The sequence below is a fragment of the Esox lucius genome, chromosome 25, assembly GCF_011004845.1.
Source record: "Esox lucius isolate fEsoLuc1 chromosome 25, fEsoLuc1.pri, whole genome shotgun sequence".
Classification (NCBI taxonomy): Eukaryota; Metazoa; Chordata; class Actinopteri; order Esociformes; family Esocidae; genus Esox; species Esox lucius.
The window spans coordinates 20,154,565-20,174,412 of record NC_047593.1 but is presented as its reverse complement, the minus strand read 5'-3'; the positions used below and the strand labels follow the sequence as shown (position 1 = coordinate 20,174,412).

Below are 19,848 nucleotides of genomic sequence, written 5' to 3'. Positions count from 1 at the left end.
TTGGATCTATATTGTGAAAAAGTGACAACGTTGAAAAACTGTGGCGTTGAATATAAAAGTATTTGCAAAAATAAGTGTGTATTCAAAACATATAGGCCAACATGGTGCGTCTCCAGTCGGCCAGCATGCGCGGAACGGTGCTTTCTTCTGTGTCGAGAATATATAGGCCTGGGCTTAATCTGTAAAGTACACCAAAAACGAATGTATCACTTTAAACTGTGTGTATTACTATAAATCAATGTAGGCCTTTTCTTTGGATGCAGCAACCTTTTAGCCTTTTAGCTAGTCTAAAGCTTACTGCGGCCACTGCTGTTATTGCACAATTCGGTATACCCTCAGTAATAGAATAATGATAACATGTATACGAACAACAAAAGTGTAATAATAGTCTCGTTTTTTACACAAGTCCTGTCATGTGCGAGCGCAGCAAACTCATTGAGTGCGCGAAGGAAGACAGGGGATAGTTCACGGGGCTGGGGAACCCCACCAGGGGTGGCGAGATCTGGGGCATGCTGACGTTGAAACCCAGCGTTGTTGGTGTGGAGCTCTCGTGATAAAGAATGGGAACTCGGACCATCCGCTGCGCTGAGTGGGAAAGATTGGCCACCTCGAGATCCGCCGCCAACTGTCTCTTCCACTTATTCCTCCGATTCTGGAACCAGATTTTCACCTGAGTTTCCGTTAGGTGCAGCGAGTCTGCGAGGCCCGCCCGTTCTGAACTGCTTAGGTACCGTTTCATATCGAACGTTGACTCCAACTGAAACACCTGACTCCGACTGAAAACGGTTCTAGTTTTCTTCTTTCGGGCCGAGTTAGGGTCTAAAGGAACTTCCGGGTCCGATCGTTCATCGAAGACGTTCTGAGTCTCATCGTTGTCGTCTGTCACTCTGCTGTCCCCGTTTTTCCCGTCCCTTTCGTTGCTGCGGTCCATGGGTTCTGACACCACTGGAGAAACGGAGTCCCGTTCGCTGGCTGCGATGGAGCAGCAACGGTCACCAGAGTTTCGGTTAACCTCCAAGGAACCTGTAGAAATAAAGTAGAAGATGTATTGAACATTAGGCTAATACGATAGAAAATGTATACAATATGGACTTATGGCGTTACAGTTGGAATTATTCAAATAGGCCGGTAGATATACATAGCTCTGGTTTATATTAACCAAACTCCAATATGTGTAGCCTGTAGAGGTTGCCATACCAAACTACATTTTTAAGGCCTGTAAGTGTCCAGGGCCTATAATCCATTCTGAATTGCATAGGCCAGTACAGTCCGGTAGTTCCTTTAATAACACGGTATTTTTGACCAGGGATCTTATGACTTGAACGTAGCGTACAAAATAGGTGATTGTAATTTAAGATGCATCTGAAGTCCTCCCTCTAGCCTGTTGGTCCCAGTGCGGGCGCGTTCTGTTGTGGCCCGGTCCACTGTCTCTCTCCCACGCTTTGCAACATGACCCGGCCGAGGGTCAACAACCAGACAAACCAATTACGCTCGTGAGCATTTATCAATGTTAGGACATGTACGCTCAAAGAGGGGAAGAAGAGGGTGGGGGCAATGAGACCGACTAAAGAGACAGAGTGAGACAGAGGGAGTGACAGCGGGAGAGAAGAGAGAGTGAGATTAGGGCGAGAGAGATGAGTGTCTCTCTCCGGCTCGGGACACTCCCTCTATGCCTCTGTTAGTTTTACCTAATGAAGCACAAAGCTAAAGCAGACGTGCCAGTTTGATAATTATTTCCGTCGCTCTGACCCGCTCGCTCACTCCCTTCATCAGATGGCTATAGGACAGAGACACAGTCTGTTCCCTTAGTAGTGCATTGCTCCTTTGACAGGGACCCAGATAACCCTATTCCCTGTACAGGGAGCTTACTTTGACCTTACAGTGCTCTGATCGACAGTCGCCCTCTATGTGGAACAGGGTTCCGTTTAGGATGCGTTGGCGGTGTCGTTTGGGCCTAATTGTACTTTGCGGACTGCATAGTTCAGGAGACGGGAAATTGACATCTCACTGCATCCACAACGTCTGCTATCTTTTCACCTTTACAACGTTGAACCTTTTAAAATAATAGTTGCTGTGTTTGCGTGTGTGCTTCGTAATGAACGTTTTTTCTAAACTCGTCCTCAGTGTCTCCCAGAGGTTGTTTACGTTTTGGCCATGCCACTACACAGCTGATTCAAGTGATCAGCTCCTCGTCAACATCTGGTTACTGCAACAATCTAAAATCGCAAACGGGTCTACATGGGAGACAGGATAAAGGTGGCGATTCCAGTAGTGATCCCGTACACGGCAATGTCTCCATGGCAAGTGCGTAGACATGGCACACAGGTTTACTTGGTGAGGTATGGCATCAGCCCGTGTTACTAAGTTCGCCCGTTCCCGTTTTATGGCATTAAGAAGCGGTTTGGTTAATAGGCCTACACACTGCCATAAAGTAGCCTACACTGTAATCCCAGACTATTTAGGCTACCGCGCGGATTACAAACTGTTACCGATCGTCCCTTTGGTGTTTTATTTACAGATAATCCAATAACCTGATTATCTGTCAATGATAAACGGCCTGTAGCCTACGATAGTTTATTATTATTTTTGAATATATTAAAACACAATATCCTACACATTCACGTCTGAAGACAATTGAACTTATATTAGTTTAATGTACAATTAATATAATATGTCAACAATCTTGTCGTGAACTAAGTCAACTGTTAATCCACTTGCATATACTTACTGGTTGATCTTCTGAGTGGTTTTAAGTTGCTGGCTCCACACCCTTTATACATTTCCAGAGCCGATTCCCTTCTTGGGGAACTGTCCGCGCCGAGGCGGGAGCAGGCAGGCACTTTGATGGCCACTTGGCTGCGAGGACCAGCTAGGGCTCGGCTTGGGTAGACCATCTCATTCTGCCTCCCGCTCTCATCCTCTGTACTGTTGCTGTGTGTGCCGTTGGCATATTTTCGTTTGTTTTCCGCTGACTCGCATTCCTTCCTCGAACCAAGCAGGTTTTCGATGTAAAATGAGGAGACCACCTTGGACCGCGTCGATCCATGGGTTTCGGTCACCTTGTCGGGCATGGTCATTTTAAATTTAAAACAAAAATATCCAGGGGGTCTCAAAACGACCAGGACGGGTTCTGCATCTGTCCGAATCTTCTCAAAGCTTTACGTTATTTTATGCAAAACAAAACGGGTCCCTTTTGCGCCCCGGTAAAAGATCCCACACGTCATCAAACGCGTTATTGTAATCTCTTCCTCAGGGTAAATTATAGATCCTTACTGAAACGTGCATGTCGTTACCGGACCACTCCGAAGCTTTGTGGCGCCAGAAGCAGCAGCACGGGACGAGACCGGAGCTGTAGAGGGGGGATGCAAGTCAAGTCAAACTGTTGACTGGCGGAGGGCATCTGCTGATTGGACGAGCACATCAGTGTACTATATAGGGGAGAGGGAGCAATTTGTGACACATTTTTGAATTTCTCTGAGGGTCGAGGGAACCCTCTTCTTCGCCTGCCCTCGGCTAGAGTGTATCTCTGTGTGTGCGCGCGCTTGCCTTCGTTGTCCAGGGACTACCCCCCCCCCCCGTTAGTGCACGAGCTTTTATTTGGGTCAATTATAAGGCAAATCAAAATGCAGCAGATAGGGCGCGCGGGAAGAATCCGGCCCAGCCCCGGTCTCCATATTTTTCCACGTTCCACTGAGCTGTGTGGAAAGCAAGAGCTGTCAGCGACAACCACCACACAGACACCACCGCCTATTGGCTGACTGAGTGAATGCAGTAGGTATGTGCGTTGGCTTGTAGGCTCACAGAAGCTGACTATGAAATGCCGCATATTTAAAATTGTGTGTTCATTTTTCTTTCTTCCAAAAAAAATGCTACTCAACTGGTGCGACGTCTGTTCGAGGACACGAGTACTGCATTTTGGTCTCTGCGTTCTGTTTGTCCGTGTGACTCGTGCAGTTCTACACTATGACGTGATCGCGTTGAATGTTTAATGTCTGTGGCTGGTGAGCAGACATCCTAGAGGTTCAGGCATCGAATACTTTAATTATTCCTGTAATTCGGCCTGGACAAGACTCGTTGCTAAATTATTTAGAATAATAAGAAGCAAACCCCGTATGCCGTTGCCTAATAAGAACGGGCTTTTGTATTACAGGCTTATACACCCTAACATTACCATCAAGCGACCCGTGAATTTGATATTTCGGAGTACATGGGAGAAATATATTTTCAATTGACCTACGTCTTCCTCCTGTCAAAGTGTGTTATTTATTAAATGTCCCTATAATTGTTTTAGCTTTCAGTTGTTCTTGAGTGAATGTTTGTAAGTTTGAATGTTTCTAAGCCGAGCCCGTGGCCTAATAGGCTACAACATGAGAACTTGTTGGACCATTGCTGGACTTTCAATGTCTTCAAAATAGTTGTTGTTTTATTGATTTATTTCAAGAAAATACTTTTTGGGTGTAGTTTAGTTTTTGAGTTCTGACAATGTTAATGAAATGTATGTAGCCTTACTGAATATTTACAGAGGGCCTACATAGAGTTCATGCCTGTATTATAACACCTACCGAACTCAGAATAGAAGAATTAAGTCAGTTCAAAGTTATGGAAATAAATGACGGTTGATCTACCACAAAACATTTAAAGGTGTACTAACCGAAGAGGCCTGCAATAGCCTGCCCTATAGACCAAGAGTGGCATGTAGCTTACCTACACTGTTTCGAAAAGAAACATAGGCTATCTAAAACTTGCACATAGCCACTTCTTTCTAAGATCGCAGAGTAAATTAATATTGAATGTGTATAGGCGTTTCAACATATGTTCTGGCATCGATTTAGGGTTTAACTAATATTGTATTTCCTTATCCTTCGTGTTAGTAATCAAAAGAGCGCCGGAGGCCCCTTTTGCCCTTTCCGGTTAAATGTTAACGAGACATTTTGTACTTTATTAATAGGCATATGGTATTCACTCTTGGTAATGTAATCGTTTATCGTTTTTAAATGCATATACAGGTAAGAATATAAAAAAGTGATCTAATGACAATACTGAGACTATGTATAAAAACAAACAAAAATATAATTATTGTCCCTTTTCGGTAAAGTGTGTTAAATGTGACTCGTTTTTTGTACCCGAAATGATTTCTATTATCATAAAATTACGTTGCCTATATATGGAGTTTAGAATATTTCTTAATATTTTTGTTCAGGTCCGATTAGTAATTTAAGACCTATATGTCTCGTATTCCGTTTAATAGCCTCCCTAATTTAAATTTAAATTTGAGACTATTATCTCAAATTTAATTTTAAATTAGCCTACAATCTAAATTGTTTAAATGAAGTCAAGCAAAATACATATTGAAGTAATTTAAATCTGCTACTTGCCTGAGTCATATTGGTGGCTTTGAACAAAACGGTCCTTAAGATGTTATTATCGTTTTTTGTTAGTTATAGGCCCAATATATATTTAGGTTTAATCGTCTTTACATGTACCTGCAAATCCACTAGGCTGTTAATTAATAGTAGATGTTCTCTTATATATACATAAGTTCCAGTGTAATCAGAAGTGCTCGCCTTACGGTAAAACACGACGAGTCACGGTCACCCAACCCGGGAAAAGTCTGTCCTAAATTATAACCTAAGTGGTGGGAGGTGGGGGGGGGGGGGGGGGGGGGGGCAATTTGGGACGCAAACAGGGTCTCGCGCAGGGGTAGCCACTTCTATCTTTTGAGGCAACACGTTTCATCTTCCAATGAGAACGTCGAACCCAACTGACACACCACACGGCGAACAAGCAGTGGTCACTTCACTGTACCAGACAGAAATGAGACAACAATAAAAAATATAAACTTTTCTTTGTTTTGATTTTATTGTTTACACTGTAAGGTTAGAATTACTTTTAAATTGTGAATTTTAAGGTAACACCTGGAGCACTAAACCAACCGGTCCAGACCTCTTAAGACACGTCTTGGAAAGCCATGATATATTGCTGTGATAATGCCTTAATACAGGATATTAATGTGTTTTATGCGGCATTTGGATGTAACAAACGTTAATAAAAACGAATGTCCTCTCCAAAGGAAAGAGTAGGAAAATATAATCCCCGCTAATGAGTGTTCTGCTTTAGTTCAAATGAATTAGTTTCAGACATTATGTTTAACCGCTTAAAATACAAAGGTTAATTACAGGACTGAAGTTGCTAAGAGAGGGGGGACAGAGAGTTGAGAGAGAGTTAGATAGAGAGACAAAGGGGAGCGAGATTGAGAGAGAAAGAGAGAGAAAGAGACAGAGAGTGGAGATTATAGTTTGCTGAATTAAAGGTCCACTTACTGCTGGTGTGTTTGGCGTCACAAAGTCTGGTCAGGAATGCTCACCTCCTGTTAATGCTAGCGTTAATGCTAATGCTATCAATGGGTAAGTAGCAGCAGCACTAAGTGATTAGCTTAAAACGCAGTGAATTATTAATACTAATGTTAATGCGCTAAAGCTGGACAAAGAAGGTAGATGTTTTGTTATTACAAAAAAGTAAACCAGTATTCTCTGCACAGACAACTCACAGACAACGGACATTGAGCGAATGGTGGTTAGAGCTTTAGACAACTAGCAGAAAAGTTGCAGGTTCGAAAACCCATGTTGTGTCATTTGACCAAGACTCTTGATCGCTCCTTTAACTCGTTCTTGAATACCGCGTGTGTGCGTGTGTAATTTTGCGTTAAAAACTAACAAATTAGCAGGCCAGGGTGCACTTCCATGCTTTGACCACCAGAGAGCGTTCCCATTCCCGACCAGCGTTGTAGTCGGGAATGATTTGCTACATCCTTTTCTGGAGAGTAACAGGTACTCCTGTCGGACACTGCACTCAGTTCTCTGATTGACTACATTCAGCTGTCAAACAAATCAAAATCCTAGTCTGCCCACAGACTGGGATTCCCTTTACATAAAAATACAATCCAAAACATATAACTTTTTCAGCAGATATTCTAAGTTATATTCTGGTTTGCCCAACCAGCAGAGCAACATTATCAATGTCAGTAGAGCAGTATCCACAGGCTAGGAGCCAAACAACTGAGGGCCCTGTTTTTAGTCTGTTCTTGGGGACTGCAAAAGAACCAGACCCATAAAAGTGAAGGGTGTTTGATAGTTGGATCCAGTTTTGCGTAGATTGCCCGGTAGCCTGATTATGAGGCCACGGTTGGACCGTGGTGTGGTGGTGTGGTGGTGAAGGTTCAGGTGTTAGAGCAGCGTTGGCCCCAGGAGAAGGTCTGTTGTGCCCTGGGTGCAAGGCCGCATGTCTGAGAGGAAAGGAAAGAGTTTAAAGATGGCTGCTTGTGGAGGCCAGCTGGCTCAATAAAGGGCACGCCAGAGTGTATGAGGATCAGAGGGGGAGAGAAAGGGAGAGAGAGAGGGCATCTCGGGGAGGAGTAGGGGGAGATGGGGGAGAGCACCCCTCGGGTGGGGGGGGGGCAACCCGAAGCAGGGGGCGGTGGTCGGGCTGCCACATCGGTGAGACGGCCCTGTGTACACACAGACACATGAGCTAAGTAGTCTACCAATACACACATACACACACACACACACACACACACACACACACACACACATACACACACACGTGCACACACACCACACACACACACACACACAGAAACACACGTGCTTAAAAACAAACAAGGAATTGTGTAAAGGTAAGTTAACCTGCAGGTACAAGTGGGTATAGAGATGAAGAGATGTTAGAGGTTGGATTGGGCATTAAGAATAATTCCCTGCCGTTGTGTCTATCAAACGGACACCTACGGGAAAGAACGGAGAGAATAGACAGTAAAGATAGCAGAGGGGATGCGAGGGAGGGAAACAGAGAGACAGGGAATGAGAGTTGGAGTCGTTCTGTGTAACAGAAAAATAGGTCTTGTCAGTTTCGCATTGGCCTCAAATCCGTCTTCTATCTGATTTTTTCGAAAACAAAAGTAGCAGTTCCACTGAAGATTCAGAAACATTTGTGCTTATGCTTATTCACTTGAAGCTCTTAAGGCCAATTGTGATACAATAGAGTTCCCCCTCTGGAGGGCACTCCATTATGACAGTAGACTTGTTCGTTCTGCGTAGTCTGGTACGCTGAATGGAGCTGGGAATAACGGCAGCCTACTGCTTACACAGCCCACCGGTATTTGTCAAATTGTCGCCAAAATGTATTTAAACAAATGCCTGCAGTGTGAGTTTTTGTGTGGAACGGGAATATTCTTAATTATAGCCTCATTTTGTCATGCTCGAATATGTACAAGCGATGAAGTTGCCAAATAGAGATTATTAACGAATTACTTCAATTTCAGGTTATTATCGGCCGAACTGTCAGCCTAAAACCCCAACAACAGCCTATTTATCACAGATCAAGAGAAAACCTTTTAATTGGTTGGAGTTATTAACTGACATTAAAAAAGCGTTGTAGGCTATTGGATTTACAGTTTGAATGCTTAACCTATCCGCAGTTAAATCAAATGCCGTAATCAATTGGATTTGTCAGCTATTCAAGATATTCAGCTGAAGTTAAAATTAGGAAATTGTCCATTTATGAACGCTCACTGGTCTTCTATAATCACTATGCGCAAATAACAAGCAGGTCTAGACCGAAAGTCCTGTCAACACACATTGATCATCTTTTGATTTGGAGCGACTACGGGGATACCTTTGACCTTTGCTGTTAATTAGAGCGAGTGGGTTGAAAGCCAGTTTAAGACAATTGACTTGGTGTCTCAGAAATGTCATTTCCCCCAGCTTCATTATATAGTTTTCTACCTCTGTCAGTCGGAGGGTTTTAAATGCTAACGTCCGTTTGTTTAACCTGCTCACGGTACGTTAACCTCTGTCAAGACCAGCTCATCACAAGTACAATGGGGCGAGAAACGGGGACCCCACTGCCCTCTGTCAACAGTGTTCCAAAACGCTGAGCCCCCTCGCACCTTTTTCTCGGAAAGTCTCTTAACTCTTCAGGGTAGCAACAAGAATTCGAGGTTACTAAAGTGTTATTGCTAACTAGACCAGGGCAAGTCGAACTAAGTTTGAAATAGGCTACTTCCCATTGTAACATTATCATTGCAAATTTTTTTAAGTACGCTAAGCCTTTACTCGGCGTGAAAGGTTATTAAGTTGTAATAAGCAGTTTTGCTGTAGAACACTCGTGAAATTACTTGCGCCATTCAGAATGTTGACAACATTTTGACTTTTTTGCATTTTTCTTTTATAGACCAATAATTACCCCTTATTCATTTTAGGTCAGGTTCCTGATGTTTGAGGCCAGGGGGTATTACACGCCCACACATCTCTGTTTCAAGAAGAACAGATCTATATCCAGTTTCCCAAATTGTGGACTCCTTAGCTTATATGTACTTCAGCGTTTACATTTTTGCAGTTTCCTGTTACAGTAGCAGTAATTGTCAACAGATTGGCCTCAGTAACATGTCAAAGCTCTGTACACATGGTAGTCTATTGAAAAGTAGCATGACTCTGGAACTTTATAGTGTGTAAGGGGATAGTGTGTATGGAATAGTGTGTAAGGGGATAGTGTGTATGGAATAGGGTTTAAGGGGATAGTGTGTATGGAATAGGGTTTAAGGGGATAGTGTGTATGGAATAGGGTTTAAGGGGATAGTGTGTATGGAATAGGGTTTAAGGGGATAGTGTGTATGGAATAGGGTTTAAGGGGATAGTGTGTATGGAATAGGGTTTAAGGGGATAGTGTGTATGGAATAGGGTTTAAGGGGATAGTGTGTATGGAATAGGGTTTAAGGGGATAGTGTGTATGGAATAGGGTTTAAGGGGATAGTGTGTATGGAATAGGGTTTAAGGGGATAGTGTGTATACCAACACTAAATTCCCTTCCCAGTCCACCACTTTCCACCTGATTCAATAGGTATTCTAAGTCTGGGAATGAGGTGCCATTTTGGATCTGAGGCACCCAGTGATCTCATTTGTGATAAGCATATTAATGCCGATTTGGCGGTAATCCGTCGGTGAGTAGCTCTGGCCTGGCTGTGTGTGTGGCGGAGGGGGGGGGGGTTAGGCGGTTGGCTGTATGTTCCCAACCCTATCCATGGATTAATGGAGCAATGCTCCAACACAGGCTTGTTTTCAACTGCAGAGATGTTTGTTGACTTCTCTCTTCAGTTGACTCCTTTAATGCAGAAAGAGGCTGTTGTCTGTGATCGTCTACAGAGATTTTACATTCTCTACAGTTGTCCATAACATGCTGCCTTTAACAGGTAAATAAAACAACTAGGTTAAAGGGAATTGAGGGTTCAAGTTGTCAAGCTTGGTCCAGGTGTAATAACATAAATTAATACTGAAATGTACCAATACATTATTTCCAGTTTACCATGCCAAATTATGCCTTTATTTACCTTCATACCAACAAATGTTGCAAGTCTTCCTAATTGGCCTTGTAAACTCTTTCTGAGAAATAAATAATTATCTTTGGCTTTGCGCTCTTAGGGGTATTCTCTTTGATTAATCCGATCAGCAAACCTGTAAGTCTAATTGTTCCAGGATCATTTAGGAGAACCAGGACAGTCTTTGATTTGCCGTACAGACAGTTCAATTTATATGCTTCATGTGAGGCCTCTTCTGTCCTGTTCTCAAAAAATATAATGTATAGTGTGTGTGTATACTGTATGTGTGTTTTTTTTGTGTTTGCATGCTATGTCACAAATCAAAATAATAAAAATCCTATGGACGTGGTGTATCCTCCAAAACGACTGAATTCTGTCAATTCAGCATATTGAATCATACACCCATCAGCCATAACATTATGACCACTGACAGGTGAAGTGAATAACACTGATACACCCATCATAACATAACATAACATTATGGCCACTGACAGGTGAAGTGAATAACACTGATACACCCATCAGCCATAACATTATGACCACTGACAGGTGAAGTGAATAACACTGATACACCCATCAGCCAGAACATTTTGACCACTGACAGGTGAAGTGAATAACACTGATACACCCATCAGCCAGAACATTATGACCACTGACAGGTGAAGTGAATAACACTGATACACCCATCAGCCAGAACATTATGACCACTGACAGGTGAAGTGAATAACACTGATACACCCATCAGCCATAACATTATGACCACTGACAGGTGAAGTGAATAACACTGATACACCCATCATAACATAACATAACATTATGACCACTGACAGGTGAAGTGAATAACACTGATACACCCATCAGCCAGAACATTATGACCACTGACAGGTGAAGTGAATAACACTGATACACCCATCAGCCAGAACATTATGACCACTGACAGGTGAAGTGAATAACACTGATACACCCATCAGCCATAACATTATGACCACTGACAGGTGAAGTGAATAACACTGATACACCCATCATAACATAACATAACATTATGACCACTGACAGGTGAAGTGAATAACACTGATACACCCATCAGCCATAACATTATGACCACTGACAGGTGAAGTGAATAACACTGATACACCCATCAGCCATAACATTATGACCACTGACAGGTGAAGTGAATAACACTGATACACCCATCAGCCAGAACATTTTGACCACTGACAGGTGAAGTGAATAACACTGATACACCCATCAGCCAGAACATTATGACCACTGACAGGTGAAGTGAATAACACTGATACACCCATCAGCCAGAACATTATGACCACTGACAGGTGAAGTGAATAACACTGATACACCCATCAGCCAGAACATTATGACCACTGACAGGTGAAGTGAATAACACTGATACACCCATCAGCCATAACATTATGACCACTGACAGGTGAAGTGAATAACACTGATACACCCATCAGCCATAACATTATGACCACTGACATAAGGTTATGACAAACACATATACATGCGCGCACACACTAAACGCATGTCATAAATGTAATAAATTGATTTGCATTTTAATGAGTGAAATAAGCATTTAATTCCCTCTCAATCAGAAAGATTTCTGGCTCCCAGGTGTCTTTTATACAGGTAATTAACTGAAATTAGGAGCACACTGTTAAAGGGAGTGCTCCTAATCTCAGTTTGTTACATGTATAAAAGACACCTGTCCACAGAAGCAATCAATCAGACTCCAAACTCTCCACCATGGCCAAGACCAAAGAGCTGTCCAAGAATCTCAGGGACAAGATTGTAGACCTACACAAGGCTGGAATGGGCTACAAGATCATCGCCAAGCAGCTTGGTGAGAAGGTGACAACAGTTGGTGCTATTATTTGCAAATAGAAGAAACACAAAAGATCTGTCAATCTCCCTCGGGTCTGGAGCTCCAGAGTGGAGTTGCAGTGATCATGAGAACGGTGAGGAATCAGCCACAAACTAAATGGGAGGATTTGTCAATGATCTCAGGGCAGCAGGGACCATTGTCACCAAGAAAACAATTGGTAACACACTATGCCGTGAAGGACTGAAATCCTGCAGCGCCCGCAAGGTCCCCCTGCTCAGGAAAGCCCATGTACAGGCCCGTCTGAAGTTTGCCAATGAACATCTGAATGATTCAGAGAAGAACTGGGTGAAAGTGTTGTGGTCAGATGAGACCAAAATCGAGTTATTTGGAATTTACTCAACTCGCCCTGTTTGGAGGAGGAGGAATGCTGCCTCTGACCCCAAGAACACCATCCCCACCGTCAAACATGGGGTGGAAACATTATGCTTTGGGGGTGTTTTTCTGCTAAGGGGACAGGACCACTTCACTGCATCAAAGGGATGATGGACGGGGCCATGTACCGTCAAATCTTGGGTGAGAACCTCCTTCCCTCAGCCAGGGCATTGAAAATGGGTCGTGGATGGGTATTCCAGTATGACAATGACCCAAAACACACAGCCAAGACAACAAAGGAATGGCTCAAGAAGAAGCACATTAAGGCCTAGCCAGTCTCCAGACCTTAATCCCATAGAAAATCTGTGGAGGGAGCTGAAGGTTCGAGTTGCCAAACGTCAGCCTCAAAACCTTAATGACTTGGAGAAGATCTGCAAAGAGGAGTGGGACATAATCCCTCCAGAGATGTGTGAAAACCTGGTGGCCAACTACAAGAAACGTCTGACCTCTGTGATTGCCAACATGGGTTTTGCCACCAAGTGCTAAGTCATGTTTTGCAGAGGGGTCGAATACTTATTTCACTCATTAAAATGCAAATCAATGTATAACGTGTTTTTCTGGATTGTTGTTATTCTGTCTCTTACTGTTCAAATAAACCTACCATTAAAATGATAGACTGATCATTTCTTTGTCAGTGGGCAAACGTACAAAATCTGCAGGGGATCAAATAATTATTTCCCTCACTGTATGTGTGTGTATGTGTGTGTGTTGTGTGTGTGTCTGAGTGTGTTTTTTTGTGGTGTGTATGTGTGTGTGTGTGTCTGAGTGTGTTTTTTTGTGGTGTGTATGTGTGTGTGTATGTGTGTGTGTGTGTCTGAGTGTGTTTTTTTGTGGTGTGTATGTGTGTGTGTGTGTCTGAGTGTGTTTTTTTGTGGTGTGTATGTGTGGTGTGTATGTGTGTGTGTATGTGTGTGTGTGTGTCTGAGTGTGTTTTTTTGTGGTGTGTATGTGTGTGTGTGTGTCTGAGTGTGTTTTTTTTGTGGTGTGTATGTGTGGTGTGTATGTGTGTGTGTGTATGTGTGTGTGTGTCTGAGTGTGTTTTTTTTGTGGTGTGTATGTGTGGTGTGTATGTGTGTGTGTATGTGTGTGTGTGTGTCTGAGTGTGTTTTTTTGTGGTGTGTATGTGTGGTGTGTATGTGTGTGTGTATGTGTGTGTGTGTGTCTGAGTGTGTTTTTTTGTGGTGTGTATGTGTGGTGTGTATGTGTGTGTGTGTATGTGTGTGTGTGTCTGAGTGTGTTTTTTTGTGGTGTGTATGTGTGGTGTGTATGTGTGTGTGTATGTGTGTGTGTGTGTCTGAGTGTGTTTTTTTGTGGTGTGTATGTGTGGTGTGTATGTGTGTGTGTATGTGTGTGTGTGTGTCTGAGTGTGTTTTTTTGTGGTGTGTATGGCCCCCGGCGGTCCATTTTCCTTCACTTTGTCACGCAAAGCCCCTCCCTCCCCTCCTCCTCTAAGTGTCTTCACCCTTCTCTCTATCTGACCCTCTGTCCCAACACACACACACACACTCACACACACACACACACACACACACACACACTCACACACACACACACACACACACACACACACACTCACACACACACACACACACACACACACACACACTCACACACACACTCACACACACACACACACACACACACACACACACAAGCACTTTTCTTTGTGACCTTCCGGTGGATGGCAGGGTTGGGAAAGCCTCTAACGCGTACACACACACACACACACACAAACACAAACACACACGCAAACACACACACAAACACACACACACACAAACACACACACACAAACACACACACAACATTTCTTCTCTCGCTCTGTCTCCCTCTCCCCCTTTCTCTCCCTTTCTTTCCCATCACTGACTTGCCACTGAACTGATCTTAGATTAATTTACATCCTAATCTTAATCTGAGAGTCCAGATCTGGATCAGTCATCGTCTTGAGTAGGGATTGATTTGAGACATCTCTTTTGCTTTCACTTATGTCCTAATCCGTTGGTACAGTGAAGAGGACCCCTGGTATTTGGTATTTTTTAAGGTCTTTCTGGAGTTTGATGAGTAATTAATTTAATAGTTATTAATTCAAGTAATACTAATTAAATTACAAGCCATACCTCTGTTTTTAACTTGACTATGACTTCTACATTTGTCATTCATTTTAGTGTTCAATTTGATTCATGTAGTTTTATGTAAATGTAGAATATACTCTGCTTAATTAGTTTTCAATCCAAATTCTTTAATTATTGATTTATATGTTTTTGCCAGTTCAACCATGCAGATGAAATAACATTTTGCTGTGCCAAGGTTGTATTTTTAAATTCACTTTAGTTGAATTATAATATGTTATTTATTTAACTCAGTTCGAAATTCCAAATATTTAATTAAAATAATAAACATAAACATATCTTCAACTGTTAGTGACGGAATCTAAAACAAAAATCCAGCAAAATCACATTGTGTGATTTTTAAGTAATACATTTTTTCTCCCCACTGTATATATATATATTGACCTGATCTGGATTCTGGCTAAAGACTCTGGACACGCCCCCTTATATTTATTGACCTGATCTGGATTCTGGCTAAAGACTCTGGACACGCCCCCTTGTATATATTGACCTACTGGTCTGTTGAACATGCAGAAACATTGATGTGGCCCAAAATGTCAAGGTAATCATCAACTGGCAGAGCTGGAAGAGGACTAGCCACTGCTCAGTCTGGCTCATCATGGGGTTTCTTCATTGCTTCCTGCCCCAACAGGGAAATTATTCCTAACCTCTGTGCATATTTTCTTATTGTTGCTCTTAGGGGTTTAGTCTGGTTATCTGTACAAACACTTTCTGACAACTTCTGATGTACAAAGAGCTTTAGAAAATACCTTTGATTGATCGAAGCATTAGGTATATTTTTGTTGCTTTTTTTTACTATTTTACTGTTTACTGTTTACTATTCATGTTATTACTTACATAAATTGGAATGCCTGAACATTTGGAAATTACCAACATAAAAAATAATCAACAAATATACTTATACACACTCACCTAAAGGATTATTAGAAACACCATACTAATACTGTGTTTGACCCCCTTTCGCCTTCAGAACTGCCTTAATTCTATGTGGCATTGATTCAACAAGGTGCTGAAAGCATTCTTTAGAAATGTTGGCCCATATTGATAGGATAGCATCTTGCAGTTGATGGATCCATGTTCTCATTCTGTTTACGCCAAATTCTGACTCTACCATCTGAATGTCTCAACAGAAATTCAGACTCATCAGACCAGGCAACATTCTTCCAGTCTTCAACTGTCCAATTTTGGTGAGCTCGTGCAAATTGTAGCCTCTTTTTCCTATTTGTAGTGGACCTGGTTTGGGTCTTCTGCTGTTGTAGCCCATCCGCCTCAAGGTTGTGCGTGTTGTGGCTTCACAAATGCTTTGCTGCATACCTCGGTTGTAACGAGTGGTTATTTCAGTCAAAGTTTCTCTTCTATCAGCTTGAATCAGTCGGCCCATTCTCCTCTGACCTCTAGCATCAACGAGGCATTTTTGCCCACAGGACTGCCGCATACTGGATGTTTTTCCCTTTTCACACCATTCTTTGTAAACCCTAGAAATGGTTGTGCGTGAAAATCCCAGTAACTGAGCAGATTGTGAAATACTCAGACCGGTCCGTCTGGCACCAACAACCATGCCACGCTCAAAATTGCTTAAATCACCTTTCTTTCCCATTCTGACATTCAGTTTGGAGTTCAGGAGATTGTCTTGACCAGGACCACACCCCTAAATGCATTGAAGCAACTGCCATGTGATTGGTTGATTAGATAATTGTATTCATGAGAAATTGAACAGGTGTTCCTAATAATCCTTTAGGTGAGTGTATACTGTTTGATTGTATGTTTAGTCTAGTATTAATGTCATTCCTTTAGCAGTGTGAAGGGTCATAAATCCTAATCCTTATGTAGCTTGATAGTGTTGCAGTCTGATTAGTTGCTATAAAAAGATCTCTCCCTATTCAGACATTAAACACACTGTTACATATTACACATACATTTTATTGAAATGACAAAATGCCCATAATCACCACTAAACATCAATACTTACCTTTCTTTAAAACAACTTTCTCATCTCTTTCTATGTATGTAATAGTTTACATTTTTACGTTTTTTCTATCTGTTATTCAAAACACTCAAAAGACTTAGTGAATTCTAAACCACCACCTCCCCCCTTACAGTCTTGCTCAGGGGGGCAATAATGTGTGGTTGATTATACTCTAAGGGTAACTTCAGGGCAGTCATCAGTGAATCAAACATTAAAACAAAATGGTTGCGTCATGTAAACTAGTATGCCTTATTTATATGATTTGGGATTGGTCCAATAGCATCCCCTCTCAAATGGTTGTAATGAGGTTGCTTGACCACAAGATGGCAATGTTATCTAAGTGATCAACTAACAGGTTCTGGAACATGTCTCTGTTTCTGATGATTATAGGTCAATTAGGATGTATCGATTTTGTAGAATCCAGAGAACCGACTGTCCCAGAGATCTGATTGTTCTTGCAGTGTCGGGTTTGCGGGTTTGACTGCCATCAGGGTCCGCCCCTAAATGACATTAATGTCAGTTATTTACACAAGGACTGTGAGCTGAGGGCCCTTGGGAAAAGCAGCGAACTATGTACAGAACTGGGCATCATTTGGGGGGCCCCTGCTAACCCTTGCAAATTGCCCCCATGAATAATTAGCGAGGGCCAAAAGACTAAACTAATTATAGGATCTATGTAGAACACTGTAGGGGTGTTGGAAGGATCAGGAAGGATCAGCGTTGGCTTGTTGAAAGGTCCACATGATCCCCATTTACTCTGCTTTGTTAGTTATGTCCAGTTTGCCTTCAAGACATCGAACCTGACAAGTCAGTCCCCACTGTCTTTAGGCTTGTACCCACAATGGAAAAGGAGATTTCCAGTTTGGAGGTTAGGGTTGGAGTTATGTTTGAAGGAAAACCTTTTTGCCGTGTTTGTATTAGGTTAATTTTATGTTTGGGCATTACAGTACATACAAGGATAGTGTGCGTGTGCGCGTGTTCGTGTGTGTGGATAGTACATGTCCACGTAGAGCTAGAATCTGTATCTGGTTTCTCCCTCTTAAACAAGGTGCTAACAGAGAAAGTATCTGTATTCCCTCCCTTGCTTCCCCCAAACATCCCTCACACATTTCTGTCCTCCTTCTCCCTCTTACCCTCTATTCAGGTCCTCTCTTCCTCTACCTCCCTTTATTCCAGGCTTCTGTCGCGCCTCCCCTCTCCCCCCTCTCCCCCATCTCCCCCTCTTCCCCATCTCCCCCATCTCCTCCCTCCCCTCCTTCTCTCCTTCTTTCCTCAGGACATGAATGATTAATGACTATTAATGACCAGAGATCTTTCACACAGATTATTAAGATGAAGATATGTAGGAAATGTCAAGCAGTCCAGGAACACGCGCACACACACGCTCTCGTACACACGCTCTCGCACAAACACGCGCTCACACACGCACTCACTCACACACACACACACACACACACATGCACTCAAACACACACACCTCTGTGCCGTTGCTCACCGCAGTCAGATTTCAACTGAGTCAGAAGCGATATCCCTCCTGTCGTTTGTCAATTTCATTCTCTATCCCACACTCTCTCTTTGTCCCCCTGTTTTTTATACTGTATATTTCTTTGTCACTCTCTGTGCGTCATTTTTTCTCACTTCATAAAAAGTTAGAACTGCCACAGGGTGAGTGAGTGGGTGTCTGGATGCCGTGTCTGCGCTTAGAAGTTTTGTTTTGTATTCCCATCATGGAGTTCTGATTGTGGAATTCTGAACATGCGTTTTCACCCGGATTTAAATGTGCAGCATCGTTTCTGGATTCATTTGTTCCTGGATGTTTGCCGATGAGTTTGTGAAACGGTAGTTTATGTGAAAAGATGATAAGAATAACTTGTTGGCGATAACTAACCACTGTGGCAAGCTAACCTACAACAAGCCAACTTACAGTTTTGCTACATAGAAGTAGAAAAAGTAAAAACCTAGCTTGGTTTGAAGTGATGGTAATAAAAAATACCAGGCTAAAAGGCGGTAGACACAGCAGAATGCTTTTTCGCATTTTCTGTCTTCCGATTGGTTTAAAGGGGCACTCGGCAATATGCGGATGGATTGACCACATATACACATGTTCGGTTTGAGTAAAGAAAAGAAATGGTGTATCACATATAATCACAGATTGCCTATAATCACAGACTAACTATAGATATGATGACCAAAGGAAATATCCAAACAGTATTTCTTTGAAGTTTTGACATTTTGACGCATTCATGTTTCGTTCCTCAAAGGCACATAATGTTCTAATATGACCCATTAAAGAACATCTTCTGATCGCTCCTCTTTTGAAGAAGCGGCCGGGAGCTAATGGGCCGCGACGAGGAAGTGGGGCTTGGATGGAAATATCATTTATCCTTTTTCAATATATCTTTCAACCTGTTTTATCTCTGAATCGTTTTATTAGGATTAAATATCTTGGGATGAGATAGTCTTACTCCTCTTAACTGCCGATGTACAGTAAATGGTAACATCATTTATGTGGGTAAGAACAAAAATACATGTTCTGTTTTATTAAATATGAATGGGTTGAGTATTGGATAGAAGGGGTAGAGCAGTTCATTTAGTATTTTACAATTACTGTAGGTCTAATAATTGATGAAGTAGCTGGTATCATGGATCTTTATAATACTTTCTAAAACCTAAGCACCGTGTTTGAAATATCCTTTTGAAACTGTAAAAATGTCCGATAATGCCTTTTTTTAATGTGGTGTCCGTTGGAAAACAAACCCTGGAATGTCAGCGTGTTCGATTGGCTTCTGTGTTCCTTGTGCGGGAGTTGGTTCTGTGTAACTTGTTCGTTGCCATGGGAACTGCATTAATAATATCAAGGTATGTTATTGGGGTAGTATCGTGTACATGATCATGTGATGGCAATGAGTTACCCTAAAGGAGCAGAACCTAATGCCAAGGCCTGCATGTACAGGGCTGTACATAACCTCTCTAATGGGTGAACTCATACATGGTGGTGTCTTCTGTCTTAACTAGACTTGCCTGGATCAATAAATTAAGTTATAATCCACTTAAGTTATTGGACGGAGCATTTCAAAAGCCATAAGGATTAATACATATAACAGTTGTATGT

The 19,848-nt window shown here is 42.2% G+C and overlaps 1 protein-coding gene across 1 annotated transcript; it reads right to left on the bottom strand.

Annotated features, from left to right (window-relative positions):
- On the bottom strand, positions 1-3,494 carry hmx1 (H6 family homeobox 1). The gene is made up of 2 exons (XM_010888129.3): positions 2,729-3,494; positions 1-1,023 (listed from the first exon to the last, which is right to left on the bottom strand). Exons 1-2 carry the CDS (start codon positions 3,075-3,077, stop codon positions 398-400), a joined length of 975 nt encoding a protein of 324 aa, XP_010886431.2. The 5' UTR covers positions 3,078-3,494; the 3' UTR covers positions 1-397.
- Positions 3,495-19,848: the final 16,354 nt, after the last annotated feature.

Excerpts from the sequence above, each read along its gene's own strand:
- hmx1 (XM_010888129.3), bottom strand. The coding sequence starts at position 3,077 with ATGACCATGCCCGACAAGGTGACCGAAACCCATGGATCGACGCGGTCC. Across the intron at positions 1,024-2,728 it reads ACCACTCAGAAGATCAACCA|GTTCCTTGGAGGTTAACCGA; the intron begins GTAAGTATATGC and ends TTATTTCTACAG.